Here is a 15,477-nt window from a genome sequence, read left to right as displayed (position 1 = left end):
AACACATGGGAGTACATTAAACATTAAAATATGTTTGACAGATCAGGTGCTCCCTTTGCTCACCCTGAGTGACGACACCTGTTTAAGCCCACCGTCCTTACCTGGGAAGCTAGGTTGTCCCAGCACCAAGGCTGAACCACTGAAGGCAAATGGGCCCTCTCCCCATCTCTCAGCCTGTCTCAGCCCCCAGCCTGGGAGTCACGTCCAACTTCCTTGTTACTGAAGGATCAGGAACTCAGACTCTGGACTGAGTAAGATGGAGACATTCTTATTATTTTCCTAACGTTGAAATAATAGCTAAATAGGAGAACTTACAAAAGAGTAATTTAAAATGCGAATCACCTAACATTTTCCATAAAAGTACAATATACTCAATCTGTGCCTTTCCACAGAACCCTCCGGGGTCTTCTATGCACAGTTTATAAGCCACTCTACTACACGGTAGAAGCCATGCAAAGATAGGAATTCTAGAACATAGAACTGACCTCAAGCTTAGGAGGTTAGGAGAAATGCCGGTCAAGGTAAGGAGTTCAAGCCTCACAGGAGTTTTTTGGGGTACTTAACTCCAAGGAGGAGCTCTGGGGGCACAATGGTTAAGTGCTCGGCTGATAACTGAAGGTTAGCTGTTTGAAGCCCACCAGCCGCTCCACAAGAGAAAGACCTGGCAATCTGGTTCGGTAAAGATTACAGCCTTGGAAATCCTGTGGGGCAGTTCTACCCTGTCCTGTAGGGTCACTATGAGTCAGACTTGACTTACAGCAATAGATTTGGTTTTATGTGTTTAATTCCAAGGGGACAAGTGGGGCTGCTAGGCTCCCCCCAACACATGTCACACTGCAGTGTTGCAAACCCAATAGCGACTTCAGATGTACGTCTAGGAACAGAACTGTTCACCAAATGAGACCTCTCTGGAGGCCCCGTTTAACAAATGGAGAGCTTCCTTGGTTACGGATATGCATAAGATCGTGATTCCTGCTGGATCAGCACCCCCTCCTTTCCTCTGCTGTGGCCTCATTTACAGGCAGGGAAAACCCTGGCGTGGTCGGAAAAACATGGGGTTTGCAGGGAGCCTCTGCTGCCTGCACATTGTGCCACCGTGAACATGCCCTTTCACCTTGTAAACCTCAGTTTCCTCCCGGGTGAACTGGAGGAATCGACCTGCCCAACAAGTCTGAAGGGTTCCCGATAGTGTGTGGGAAGCAGGGCCTGGCACAGAGCGGGCGCTCATTAAATAGTCATTGTTTGAATTATTCACTGTGGAAGGTGATGAGTCGACTTAACTTACATTTTGTGAAGTTCTTAATTTTTCCTGTTATCAAGACCATCTGTTCAGTGTTCCTCTGAATTTCCTACACCTTAAGGATATCCACTTGTTCAGAGAATTTTCAGCCTAAGATCTGTCTGACCAGGTAGTAAGACAGGACTTGGAGAAGGTTGAGATTAGGGGTTTTAAATAAAGACACAGGTTTTCATAGGGTTATTAGAATTTAATTGCTAATGCTTGAGAAACCGGTTCCAAAAAAGCCAAACCAAGTGCCGTTGAGTCCACTCCGACTAATGGTGACCCCATGTGTGGCAGGGTAGGACTGTATACCCCGTAGGGTTTTCACTGGGTGGTTTTTCAGAAGTAGGCTGCTAGGCCTTTCACTGGGGTGCCTCTGGGTGGACTCAACCTTTTGACCAAGCACATTAACTGTTTGCACCATCCAGGACTGCTTTTTAAAGGAATTCAAGGTTCCTATGACCTCGAGCCCCGGTGGCACAATGGTAAAGTGCTCAGATGATAACTGAAAAGGTCAGTGGGTTGAACCCACCAGCCTCTCTGTGGCACAAAGGTGTGGCAGCCTGCTTCCATAAAGATGACAGCCTTGGAAAACCTATGTGGCAGTTCTACTCTGTTCTGTAGGGTCACTGAGTGGAATCAACTCAACGGCATCTGCTATGACCCCAGGAGTGGATTGTGGTTGGAAGTGGCGGGTCGATGCCCATTTGGAGCCAACAAAGCTCACTTGGATGTCACCTGTTGGAGGGATTAATGGGAATTTGGTGAAGCGCTCAGAACTTAGAATGGCTTTGTATGAACCAAGTATTACCATTTCATTAACTTCAACACAAAGCATCTGGTGAAATACCGGCAGCCTCATCCAAGTGAAAGTTCTCATTTTCTTCTTCCTTTGGTGCAGGGATTACAACAACACCAAACGCCGCCTTTAACTGGAACACCTTTCTTCAGCATGCAGGTAAGATAGCATACCTCCCCGTTCCCCTCCGTTGAAGTGCACCTTGTCTGCCAGTGTCACGTCCTTGTTTGTTACGTTCCCAACAAGAGGTTCACGAAAACAAGGCTGTCAGGTCAAAGACATCTGCTGTGTTAAGTGGGATGGGGAGTACCACGGACTGGCGTGGGGCAAGGAAGAGCAGGAGGACAGACTGAGTTCCTCTCCATTCTCTGGGCCTCCATCAGTGGTTCTGTGCCTGTGAGGAAAGACGGGCCAAGGGGATCTCAGCCCCCCCATGCCCCAGTGCCGCTCTGAGGGCAGACTCGCAAATGGTTAGCGTCACTCTCAATGACACTTGCTCTCTTTAAGGATAACAGGCTCACGTGTTCATTTTAGTTTTCTTTATTAATTCTGCACCTAATAAATGACCACTGTAGACAAAGGAAGAAAGTATGTATCAGAACAAAGAAATGTAATTCACTTGAAATCTCAGCACCAAAAAGGAACTGCTGTTAATGTTTTGCTGTGATCTTTCTCAGCAGTTTTCCTTGCTGATTCGTATATAATTTTTAAAAGATGAAAATACCCTCAAGAATCGACTCGACAGCAGTGGGTTTGGGTACCTCACTGAAGAATATATACGGATGACTAAGCATATGGAAAAATGCCCAACATCCTATGTCATTAGAAAATTACACACTGGTGTCACTGGTTTATAGCTGCCTGACAGGCTGACCAACCCAGGGATTCTGGGTAAAGGTACTGTTGTTGTTGGGTGTCATTAGGTCAGTTCTGACTCACGGTGACCCCAGGTGACAGAGTAGAACTGCCGCTTAGGGTTTCCTAGGCTGTAATATTTACAGGAGCAGATTGCTAGATCTTTCTCCCAAAGAGCTGCTGAGTGGGTTCCAAGTGCCAGCCTTTGGGTTAGCAGCCGAGTTCTTAACCACTGCACCATCAGGCCTCCTGAATAAAGAACAGCTAAAATTGGCTCAACAGGTGTGATTTGAAGCATAATAATGGTTCTGTTTTAAGCTGGAATGTTTCTCCCTAGAATCGATAATGCACACTGCCAAATACCAGGGTCGGGGCAAAGTACAGTTGCAGGTCCTTTGGTCAACATCTGAGAAGATACTGGAAATGCGAAACCCATTCCTGCTCTCAGCAAACCCCAAGACACCCCAAACTTGTTTCCACTACAAAACCTCCAAATGAAACCTTTGCCACATACTGTATGTCAGTGTTGGCTTCCCTCGAAAAGAAAAATTTCCAAGCATTTTAATAGAAATAATTTTTGTATTGTATTCATTAATCTCGGTGACAATAGCGTAGCTGTTCTCAGCCTTATAAATGAGCCCGTACCACCCGATTACTTTATCATGTCAGCAGGCACGTGCCGTAATTCAGAACCACTGGACCCACGTTAAATTGCCTGTTGTGAGGTTATTTCGTCTTCCACACATCACAGCACACAATTGCGGTACACGTGAGACTCCGAGTATCCAAAGGAAGCGAGATTTTTCATCAAGTTCTGGAGTCTCGTGATTGATTGATTTCATTGGTCTTACTACTGGGTGATTAACAGAACAGCCAAGAGGTTTAAAATACCCCTCAGAAAACATTTTTTCTGGAGTCCTGCATGGATGGAGTTTAATTGTGATTTGTGTGGTTGGAAGTTGTAAAAGCACCCAGAATATATGGGCGCAGAGAAACTTTGGTCGTGGCTCTGACGGCTGCGTGCGAGGTAATAGCTGGAAGGTGGGCGTGAGATTGCTCTGGGTCTCCGGGTTTACGTTCAGGCGTCTGTCCTCGTCTGTGCGGTCTTTGGTGCAGTTCAGGCGAAGGAGATGGGCTGTTGGCCTCGCCCCGCTCTGTCTTCCTCTGACCTGCAGAGGGTTTGAAAGGCGTGTTGTGATTTGGTGCTTCCACTCTGAGCCCCAGACAGTGGAAACGGAAGACAGTGAATGCGACACACAGTGCCAGCGGTCCAGTGCTTACCCTGGGAGTTCTCTGAGCCGTCCACCTTGACATGGAGGGGTGGGTCGGCAGGGCCTCACTCCACACGCCGCGGGACTGGACGGGGAGCTGACTAGGCACCAAGGCTGGTGGGCTGTCAAGCCCTTCAACGCCTGCTGCAATTTCAGACCACGCTCTGCTCCCCGCGAGCCGCGGGCTTTCTGACAGTTTGCAGCGATGTCGCTAAGCCCTACTTTACAAAGACCAAGGCTCCTTAGTTGAAGCCATTAAACTGATTTTATGCTAGCCAGATACCTTATTTGAACAGATTCCCTACGATCAAATAAACGGTAAAGTTGCTATTCTGATTGGAAGATGCATTTATAGACATCAAGCTGGTAACCTGCCCTGCGTTTCTCTGTACATCTCCGTACGTATCTTAAATGTGGGTGTGATCCAATGTTCGGTACGGTGTCTGCTTTTTAATGCCAGTGGCCAACATACCTAGGATCATAACGTCTCGCCGGCCACCACACCCCAGAACTTTGCTTAAGTTTGACTGGGTCACTCCCTCCTGTGTTTCCGTTTTCCATTTTATTTCTATGTTTTTTTCTCTCTCTCTTCCTCTCACCCTCCTTCCCTTCTCCCTCCCTCCCTTCCTTCTTTCCCTCTTTGTTCGTTCTGTGTGAAGATTCTAATACGCCTAACTCAGATCGTAGCATTTTTCTTCATCAGGTGACTCCTAGAAAAATTCACATATTTTTCTTAAGGAAAATTAATGTTACCAGGTCCCTTTATACTCTCACAGCCCCCAATTTAGGTTTTTTAGCTAAAATCCACCAAGGGTCATATGTTCAGCTGAAGTTCTTCATTTTCTTCCTCCTTATAATAATCTATAGAAGAAATAAAGAGAGCTAATAAATGTAGGCCTAGGATATGGCTGAAAGAGGGTGAGATCTCTCTTTTCAAGCCGGCTGCCAAGTTACACAGGTTTGGGCAGCTTCGTGCTCAGCCTGCTGATACCCCTGTGGTGTCAGACCACGAAGACAACACATTTTGTTTTGAAGATAAAAGCACCATCTTCCAGGAAATGGTAATACCAAGAAGACACACAAATGTGGGCGTTTGTAAGTGAGGGGTTCTAACCTTGACTCATGCGTGATCTGGCTGTTAGAAGACAGGCAAGGGGAAGGAAAATAAGCCTTGAGTCCAAAATGAAGACATGAAACTAGCTAGGTACCTGCCTTCCCTCCAAACCTCAGCAGGCCGATCTGTTTTATTCTTTGTGAAAACCTTGGAAAGAACAGAACGCATTTCCTAATGCTGGCCCGGGCTGTCGGGAGTCTGAAATGGCTTGCATGTGCTGGGCTCGAGAACGTGGTTGTTTGATCAGGATTTTCCAGCTATTCTCTTTCCTTGAAAATGATATTTCTGTATTTGGGAAGTGCACACAAGCTACTTGAATCCAAAGTGCTGCCTCCACGTCTTATTTTTTAAATTCTAGAATAAGACAATGCATTTAGCCCTTATTCTGTCACATTGTAGTTCCGTTTCCTAAATTCCCAGCCTGTTACATTTAATCTCCACCTGGGAAGGAGATGAGGGTGACAAAGGAATGTAGGATTAACTCAGCTCCCTCCAGGGTCTTACAGATCAGGGTCAGCACCTTGAGATACTGTTTTTTGAAATTTTATATAAATTGCTGTATATATAAATGTCATGTGTACTGGTTGTAATAATAATATGTTTACCTTATTGTAAATCACAGTCAAAACAGTTTGGAAATCAGTGTTGTGAATTGTGGATTTTGTCCTCAGGGTTGGCTGTCCAGGGGGTTCTGTGAGGTGGCAGGTGGAGTCCCTTTTTCCCGCTTTACCTGGCTGTGTACTACCCTAGTGTCTGGGCCTGTTGTTCTCGGTAGCTAACCAGTGTCAAAATAAAGGAACAAGATAGGTTTCCAACATCTCTCCCTGTCAGATAGCAAAATAAATAAACAGAATCTTCCTTGGTAGACACCAGGTAGGTTCTTCAAACAGTGGTTTCTTTGGGTACCCTCTCTGGGTGCCCTCTTCGTGTGTTGTATGCGTGGGTGTTTTTTTGTATTTAGTTTTCCAGTTTGATAATACTCAGTCTCCACTTTCTCCCTCTTTTTGGTCCTTTGATGGTTCTTCCCCTTCCTCCTTTTCCTCCTCCTCCTTGTGTTCGTGTATATTTGAGTACGCATCCCACGTGCCTCAGGACGGTGTCAAGTGGTGGTGTATCACATCCGGAGGCACCTGATGTCAGCTTGTCGCATTCTGGGTGATTTTTTAAAAACTTTGTATAAACTGTGTGTGTGTTGTGTGTGCACTTGCGTGTATGTCTGTGAACACATGTATGTCGTGTACTGGGCTGAGGTTTCCTTGTTTGGTTAGGGTAGCATCTCCTCTGGTTTCTTCATGTACCAAGCCCAAACCAAACCCACTGCTGTTGAGTCGATTCCGACTCATAGCAACCCTATAGGACAGAGTAGAACTGCCCCATAGAGTTTCCAAGCAGTGCCTGGGGGATTTGAACCGCCATCCTCTTGGTTAACAGCTGTAGCACTTAACCACTACACCACCAGGTTTTCCTCTTCATGTACAAAAAAAATGTACAGATACTGTTTTTTTCCTTTGTAATTAAAAAGTCATTTTGGGAAGATACTTTTTATCTCATCAAACTCTCACTCCTTTTAGCATTGATGGTTCTTGCCTAGCAATGTAGGTTTGACTCTTTCTCAGACTTGATCTCCTTACGCTTAGAGATTTTCTTTAACTCTTATCATCTGTTAAGCTTCTTCTGACCTCAAATTCAAATGCCTGATCTCAAGTTCCCCTGACCTCAAATTGAAATCCTGCACATAGCCAGCTTAAACTTCCGGTCAAACAAGTACTCATTAAGGTTTGTATTTCTAAGGTTAAGGATGCTCAGAACTGTAATGAGGTACAAAAAAAACCCCAATATATCAATGACATTAACATTAAATTCAGAGGCTATGATAATTTCAGGTTTTTCTGAAATGTATTCTCAATCTTAACATTATAGCAAAGATTTTTCTTCAGAACTGGTTATGTATTAATTTATTATAGCTCCTATGATTGGGTTAAACTGGTATCAGTGTACCTTTTTACGTTTAAGACTGATTGTATTCCTACTCAAGACTATGAAAAGCACAGAGAAAATGAAATTGTTTGCCTTTAATAATGGATGAACGCCCATCTTGGGAAAGAAAACTTTTTACTTGCATGATTTTGGATCCAATTGTATATAGTTGTAAATGCTGAACTTTTAAGTCAGCTTATGTTAAATATATTAATAATTTCTATTGAATCAGTTACCTTTTGCTACATAACAAACAAGAAAATCTTTTCCTGCGAAATGTAGTGGCTTAAAACAACCACCATTTGGTTTCCCTTGATTTTGTGGGTCGGCGATTTGGGCTAGGCTCAGCTGGGATAGTTCATCTCTACTTCCCATGTGGTTTTTTTTTTTTTTTTTTAATTAACTTTTATTGAGCTTCAAGTGAACGTTTACAAATCAAGTCAGTCTGCCACATATAAGTTTATATACATCTTAGTCCGTACTCCCACTTGCTCTCCCCCTAATGAGTCAGCCCTTCCAGTCTCTCCTTTCGTGACAATTTTGCCAGCTTCCCACTCTCTCTATCCTCCCATCCCCCCTCCAGACAGGAGATGCCAACACAATCTCAAGTGTCCACCTGATTTAATTAGCTCACTCTTCATCAGCATCTCTCTCCCACCCACTGTCCAGTCCCTTTCATGTCTGATGAGTTGTCTTCGGGGATGGTTCCTGTCCTGTGCCAACAGAAGGTCTGGGGACCATGGCCGCCAGGATTCCTCCAGTCTCAGTCAGACCATTAAGTTTGGTCTTTTTATGAGAATTTGGGGTCTGTATCCCACTGATCTCCTGCTCCCTCAGGGGTTCTCTGTTGTGCTCCCTGTCAGGGCAGTCATCGGTTGTGGCCGGGCACCAACTAGTTCTTCTGGTCTCAGGATAATGTAGGTCTCTGGTTCATGTGGCCGTTTCTGTCTCTTGGGCTCTTAGTTGTCGTGTGACCTTGGTGTTCTTCATTTTCCTTTGCTCCAGGTGGGTTGAGACCAATTGATGCATCTTAGATGGCCGCTTGTTAGCATTTAGGACCCCAGACGCCACATTTCAAAGTGGGATGCAGAATGTTTTCATAATAGAATTATTTTGCCAATTGACTTAGATCTACTTCCCATGTTTTGACTGGGCTCTTGCACCTGCTTGAGGTCGGCTGCGGCCTGACCCTCCTGTAGGTCCTCGCCCACATCTGGGGCTCGGCTGGGACTGATGGTCCCTTTCCACCAAGCCTCATTCTCAAGGAGGCTGGCCTGTCCTTGGTTACAAGGCAGTGGTACTGTAGGAGGTGAGAGCAAATGCCACAAGCTTCCTGAAAGTCACTCACTGTCACTTCCTCTGTATTCTGTTGGTCAAGGCAAGTCATAGGCTGGCTCAGACTCAGGGGGTGCAGAAATATGTATATATATTACATCACTGGGTGGCACAAATGGTTATGTAATTCAGCTGTTAACTGAAATGTTGGAAGGTCAAGTCTACCCAGAGATTCCTTGGAAGAAAGGCCTGGGATCTACTTTTGAAATATAAGCCATTGAGAACCCTGTGGAACCCAGTTCTGTTCTGATGCGCGTGGAGTCAACTCAATGACAACTGTTTTTTTTTTTTTTTTTTTGTGGTCATTTATGTGTGTGTATGTTTTCAAGGGTACTTTAATACATAAGCCATTTTTCTAGTTTCATGAGGGAAATGTTCTCCCTAATCGTCAGTGGACCCAAATATTTCCTAGGACCTCTGGTTCATGTTTCAGCAGAAATTGATCCTGTTCTCCCTGCCCTGTCTTTCCTTATAATACTCACTAACTCACTTGCTGCTGTCGTAATAATAGCAGAGGTAAATTTACCCTTAACTCGGCCAGAAGAGAGAACATATCTGTCTTGGAAGAAGCACAGCCAGAGTACTCCTTAGGAGTGAGGATGGCGAGACTTTGTGTCATGTACTTTGGACACGTTATCAGGAGGGACTGGTTGCTTGGTACACTAGAATGTCAGCAAAAGAGAGGAAGGCCCTCAACGGTACAGACTGACACAGTGGCTGCAACAATGGCCTCAAACATAGCAACAATTGTAAGGATGGCACAGGACCAGGCAGTGTTTTGTTCTGTTGTTCATGGGGTCGCTTTGAGTTGAAATTGACTCCGTGGCACCTAACAACAACAACAATAGTCTGAGCTCAGCTGAGATGTGCCAACTGGGAGACGGGGGTCGTTCACAGAAATGAAGTTCACGTAACAGTGTTAGTAGTAGGAACAGCCTGCTCAGACAACCAAGACCTCCGACTTCTGAGCTGTATCTGTGGGGTCATTGTTGCTATATTGTCACGCGCAGTCTATCCCATTTAAAATATTTTAACTCTTGTGTTGCAGAGATTAACCAAAGTGCTGACAACTTACACGTGTTTCTTTTGGTATGTGGACTTAGACAAGTGAAGGACCCTCTCTACTTGGTGAATGCATTCTCAGGTAGGTTCTTATAGAGTTTCCTTCCTCCTCTGTTTGTGGGATTCTGTTTAGTCCACGTCTCAGCATTTCTTTGTGTAGGACTTTAAGTTTTGTCTTCTCGTTCTTTGTACAAAGGCAGAGCTGTTTCTACAGTAGTGAGAGTCACATAAGTCCCTACTTTGAGAACAACCATAAAAATAATTTACGGCATTAATATCTCTGTGCAGTGGTTTTTATCTAGAATTCTACTTTGCTGTGTCCTTTAGGTTCTGAGGAAATCATAAAACTAGCAAACAATTACAAGACTAAAATAATTTTATCTAACAATATTTTACATATGCCAATTTGTATGGCGTGTTTGGAGCTTTATTTCCTTACTTAATCTGCATACTCTTCAATATCTTCTCAAATTCACATGGAGTTGTGGTGGCATATTTGTCCTTGTTTTCTAATAAATTAGAAATCTGAACAATGTGTAGAATTTTAGAAAAAAATCTAAAGGATAAAATGTCAAATATGTAAGTTTCTAATAAATATAATTTTAATTGACTCATGAATGAATGCAAAATGACATGCACTATTTATATTAAATTTAATTGTGTTTTCAGCTGTGACTTAAAACCATTTTTTCTCTTTTTTTTCCTCCCAAGAATGGCATCAGGAAGAGCCCAATGTTTACATGGTAATTGTTGGTCCTGAAGTAAGTTGATAATGCCTTTCACATTTAGCTCATCTCTGCTTTCTTCTTTATACTTTCATTATTTTCTGAAATTAGTCTATGTTACTTTTATATACAAAAGATTATTTTTTCTGTTTAAGTAAACAAAGTCTGTTTGCCCTTTTTAAAAATGAAAACCAGACCAAGGTTGGAAGTCCTGGGTTTTATGAATCTTAACAGTTAATTAACGGACATGAAGTTGTTGTTGTTAGGTGCCATCGAGTCGGTTCCAACTCACAGCAATCCCATGTACAACAGAACAAAACGCTGCCTGGTCCGGCGCCATCCTCATGATCATTGTCACGGCTGAGCCCATTGTCGCAGCCACTCCGTCAGTCCATCTCGTTGAGGGTCCTCCTCTTCTTCGCTGACCCTCTACTTTACCAAGCATGATGTCCCTCCCTAGGGACTGATCCCTCCTGATAACATGTCCAAAGTACATGAGACGAAGTCTCCCCATCTTTGCTTCTAAGGAGCATTCTGGCTGTACTTCTTTCAAGACAGGTTTGTTTGTTCTTCTGGCAGTCCCATGGTATATTCATTATTCTTCGCCAACACCATAATTCAAAAACATCAATTCTTCTTCGGTCTTCCTTTTTGATTGTCCAGCTTTCACATATATATGATTGAAAACACCATGACTTGGATCAGGGGCACCTTAGTCCTTAAAGTGACATCCTTGCTTTTTAACACTTTAAAGAGGTCCTTTGCAGCAGATTTGCTCAATGCGATGTGTCTTTTGATTTCTTGACTGCTGCTTCCACGGGTGTTGATTGTGGATCCTAGTAAAATGAAGTCCTTGACAACTTCAATCTTTTCTCCGTTTATCATGATGTTGCTCACTGGTCCAGTTGTGAGGATTTTTGTTTTCTTTATGTTGAGGTGTAATCCATACTGAAGGCTGTGGTCTTTGATCTTCATCAGGAAGTGTTTCAAGTCCTCTTCACCTTCAGCAAGCAAGGTTGTGTCATCTATATATTGCAGGTTGTTAATGAGTCTTCTTCCATTCCTCATGCCCCGTTCTTCATATAGTCCACATAGTTTTCATACCTTCAGATGAAGCGTCACTAGTAAACTGAGGGTCGTCACATGGAGCAAAGGTTAGTCTACATTAGTGTACAGGGCACACCTCCTGTGGGGTCCAAATCATCTTTGGCGTGCCCTCAAATATAGCTCAGCACATGAACCAGGGCTGGCTCTTCACCCGGGCACCAGCAAAGGAGGCGGCCTGCTCCTGGGAGCCACAGTGTGAAAAGTAAGTGTTTTGACACCCAAAATATGCTCTGCATGGAATATGCTCACACCCAAGGTCACAGCCCTCCAGGCTTGAGGCCAGCTGGGGGATTCGGGGTCCCCTGTCATGGCTGAGTCACATGTAAGGCCCACATGGTCCTCAGGACCTGTGTCTGTGAACTGCACAGCAACCTCTGGACAGTACACGTCTACTCTTTCAATGCAATTTGGACTACAGGGTGTACTAGGCATTTCCCCTGTGAAGGCCATAGACTGGGGGTTTCTGCTCCAGGGCTGCGTGGTTTGCAGTGGGAATGGGAGGGGACAGTGACTTTGTGAGTGTGGAGCGCGTGCACGACTCCCTGTGTCTTCTGTGTCCACGACGGGAGGGTCATGTAAGCACCTCAGCTAGCCTCTAGTCCTTCCTCACGTGGGCTTTCCAGGCCCCCAGGGACCCACAAAGGAAGCCGTGGACGTTGCACCCTTTTCTCAGTGTTCACGAGTGCTTTGTTCACCTTGGGAAAGGCCACGTGGGCAAGTAAGATCAGGGGCCAGAATCTGTGTGGCCACATCAGCTACTGCACACAATTTGTGTGGTCTTTCTTTCATGCACACATGCATGCGCACGCACACACATACACACGTAAAAACATACACGAGTACACACATGCACAATAAACACACGCTCACATACACACAGGTGCACACATGCACACACTTTGCCGACTTCTGGGGGTAACAAGCGATTGCCGTGGCATCGGTGAATGTTAAGTCCTGTGAACGTAGAGTTATTGTTTCTGTTTCCCGGCCTTCTGGCTAAGCTCAGGCTAAAGCTGTTACTGTTTTAAAATTCTCTTTTCCTCCTTCTGTTTGAAGAGTGTGATTGAAGGAGACAGTTTCCATTTGACGCCGAACCTCCTGCTCATCCCCCTGGTTAACCAAGAGAGGCTGCAGGCGCAGGGCCGTGGGCTGCCCCAGTCTCTTGCAAGGATTTCATACCAAGATTTTCTTCCTTATCGTTTTTATTTTTGTGGTCACATTCTCTTTATAGCACGTGATACTGGCTTAATGAAAATTCTCTTTAAAAATACGTTGAATTCACTTGAGGAGAAATATTAAGTAACCAATAATACAGATGGTATGCAGACACGACCCGTAGTGAAGGCGATGTGGGTAGCTGAAGTCTGGGAACGGCTTTATAAGGTGTTAGTGTGCGTGCGGGAAGAGACACCGAAAAGAACATTCGGGGGAGAGAAGCATTTGGAATTGGAGCCGCTGAGCTGAGGACGATCCGATTTCTCAGCTTGACTTTTTCTGTTATCGCGTTTCCTTTAAGAAAACCTGTAGACAGGTGGCAAACTTGGAAGCACATACGTAGCAAGAAATATGTGGAAGTAACTTTTTTTTCTAGAGGAAAAAATAAAGACATAGGAAGTGTTTGCTGTGGTAGCAGAGAGACGTGGAAGAGAGGAGTTACTGGAATAAGTCATAGCTCCCTGGACTCCTTGGTTGTCCTGCAGGGTTTTCATGTGGCTTCTCACCCACAGTCTTCTAGGAAAGACCTGTGTGTCTTCCCTTCCCTCCTTCCTTCCCCTCCCTCCCTCCCGTCTCCCTGAGGAAATCCACGTTCTCCGACATTTGGTTTTGGAGCACATCACCTTCTTGCTAAATTTTGTCTGCCTACTTTTAAAAGAATAATTAGTGTAGGAGGCATTTCTCTTTCCTGCTATTTTGACCGTAAGACAATGTGACCGTCAGGCCCAGGGCTGGAGGACAGGTAGAGGCTGCGGTGCACTGTGAAGTCACTGGAGGGGAGGCCCCACACCTCTGCAGAGGATTCCAGAGAGGCAGGCCCTACAATGTGTGTGTGAGATGTCTTTATTTTTAAGCGCTGGAAACTAACCAAACACATACGTGCACACGCACCAGTACACATGCACAAACATGCATGAACACCTGCCCAGACAGGTGTGCACACAAACACACGTGTACACACAGAAGGCACACACGTGTATATGCATGCGTGTACATGCACATGAACACACTGTTGGCCTTGTAGGTCCCACACAATACAGCTCTGTTTTTGTTTCTAACTTCTGGAAGGAGGTAATCGCTGACTGGTTTGGAGTGAGGACTGCCACGACTTTGCCCGGTGTAGACCATGACCAGGATCTGACATCAGGACTCAGGAGGACAGTGGTTTGGAGCGGGGCTGAAGGCCATGCAGGTGTCCAGTGACAATGGAGGGGCGTGACTCGGGGACACTCTCCCACAGTTCCTGTGGCCCCTCCTCCCCACATCGAAGCCGTTCTGCTACACCTATGATCTGCCTGACAACAGGATGCCGGCCGGGCAAGTACAGGCTCAAGACAGGTCCCCAACCCTGAGCCCCGTAGGAAGGTTCTGGAGCTGCGTCTACAGCAGGACCAGACTGCTTGCCTGGGTGGAGCAAAGTCCATGATGCGACTGTAATGAGAGGACAGTCATTAGGAAATAGGCCTCTTCAGTGGTGGGATCTGAGCGCCTGAGTCCTTTGGTTCACTGCCAGGTGTCCTGAAAAATTCCAAAGCACTCCTTCTGCCAGCACTTCACCGTCTGTAATTAGAACCCCTCTAGGACACGGGGACACACCCTTCAGTTGTGGCAAAGCCTGCAGTCAGCGCCAGGCCCCAAGCCATGCTCTCGTTTTACCAAGTCACGTGTAGCCAAGTCACATGTAGCCAAGTCACATGTAGCCATGCTCATGTGAAGCTAAGTCATGTGTAGCCACGCTCACTGTAGCCAAGTCACATGTAGCCACCGTTACATGTAGCCAAGTCATGTGTATCCATGCTCACGTGTAGCCAAGTCACATGTAATCATGCTCATGTGTAGCCAAGTCACGTGTAGCCACGCTCACTGTAGCCAAGTCACATGTAGCCATGCTCACTGTAGCCAGTCACATGTAGCCACCCTTACATGTAGCCAAGTCATGTGTATCCATGCTCATGTGTAGCCAAGTCATGTGTATCCATGCTCACGTGTAGCCAAGTCACATGTAGCCATGCTCACGTGTAGCCACACTCATGTGTATCCACACTCACATGTAGCCGTGTTCACATGTAGCCTGGGAGCCCGTGTTGTGCCTTCCTCTGCTACCCAGACCTGTCCTCCCAGCCTGGCAGGGACCTCCAGGCAGAGGCAGAGCTTTGGGCCTGACCCCAGTTCACATCCCTGCCCTCCAGGGAGAGTCAGAAGCACCTGCCCAGACCTCGTCTCAGCCGACAGAATGATGGGAGCATGGCGTTTCTAAGGAGCAGAGTCCAGTCAGTGCCACATGCCTCAAGCTACTGTTCGCTGCTTGGCCCCTAGGCCCCACCAAGGGTTTAAAGCCAATTTAACAGACCCTCTGATAGTGCAGATGAGCTAACACCTTCAAGTTTTGTGTTTTAATCACAGTCGTGGGTGTGTTAGTGAATGGCTAACAGCGGCTCTCTGAGGGGTCAGGGCCCTGCCTGCCTGGGTCCTTGGCACAAACGCGCCTTCCCTGGCCAGCGTCCATTGCTGACCCGATGTCCCTGAGCACAGAGGACATGCAACACGCACAGTCAGCTCCTGTGAGCAGGCGGGGTCTACTCTGCCACATGTCTGTAGCGACCCAGAACACACCCACGCAAGGGGAGCAGGCTTTACTGACAACCCTTTCACTTCCTGCACTGCATGGACTGAGATATTTTTAAAAGCTGTTCTATACCACACTATTGAAAAAATACTTGTTTTTATCCCCAAAT

The 15,477-nt window shown here is 45.7% G+C and overlaps 1 protein-coding gene across 3 annotated transcripts in view; it reads left to right on the top strand.

The window, feature by feature from the left end:
• GLT1D1 (glycosyltransferase 1 domain containing 1) overlaps positions 1-15,477 on the top strand; it is a 77,498-nt gene that overhangs the window by 40,059 nt on the left and 21,962 nt on the right. For all 3 annotated transcript variants that reach the window (XM_049866233.1, XM_049866232.1, XM_049866231.1), the window contains exons 6-8: positions 2,184-2,240; positions 9,682-9,777; positions 10,407-10,456. In XM_049866233.1, coding sequence (XP_049722190.1) covers positions 2,184-2,240; positions 9,682-9,777; positions 10,407-10,456 — 203 coding nt within the window. The remainder of the gene's footprint in view (positions 1-2,183; positions 2,241-9,681; positions 9,778-10,406; positions 10,457-15,477) is intronic.

This window comes from Elephas maximus, chromosome 22, assembly GCF_024166365.1.
Source record: "Elephas maximus indicus isolate mEleMax1 chromosome 22, mEleMax1 primary haplotype, whole genome shotgun sequence".
In the NCBI taxonomy this organism is placed as follows: Eukaryota; Metazoa; Chordata; class Mammalia; order Proboscidea; family Elephantidae; genus Elephas; species Elephas maximus.
The sequence above is the reverse complement of the archived record's forward strand: the minus strand, read 5'-3'. Positions and strand labels throughout refer to the sequence as shown.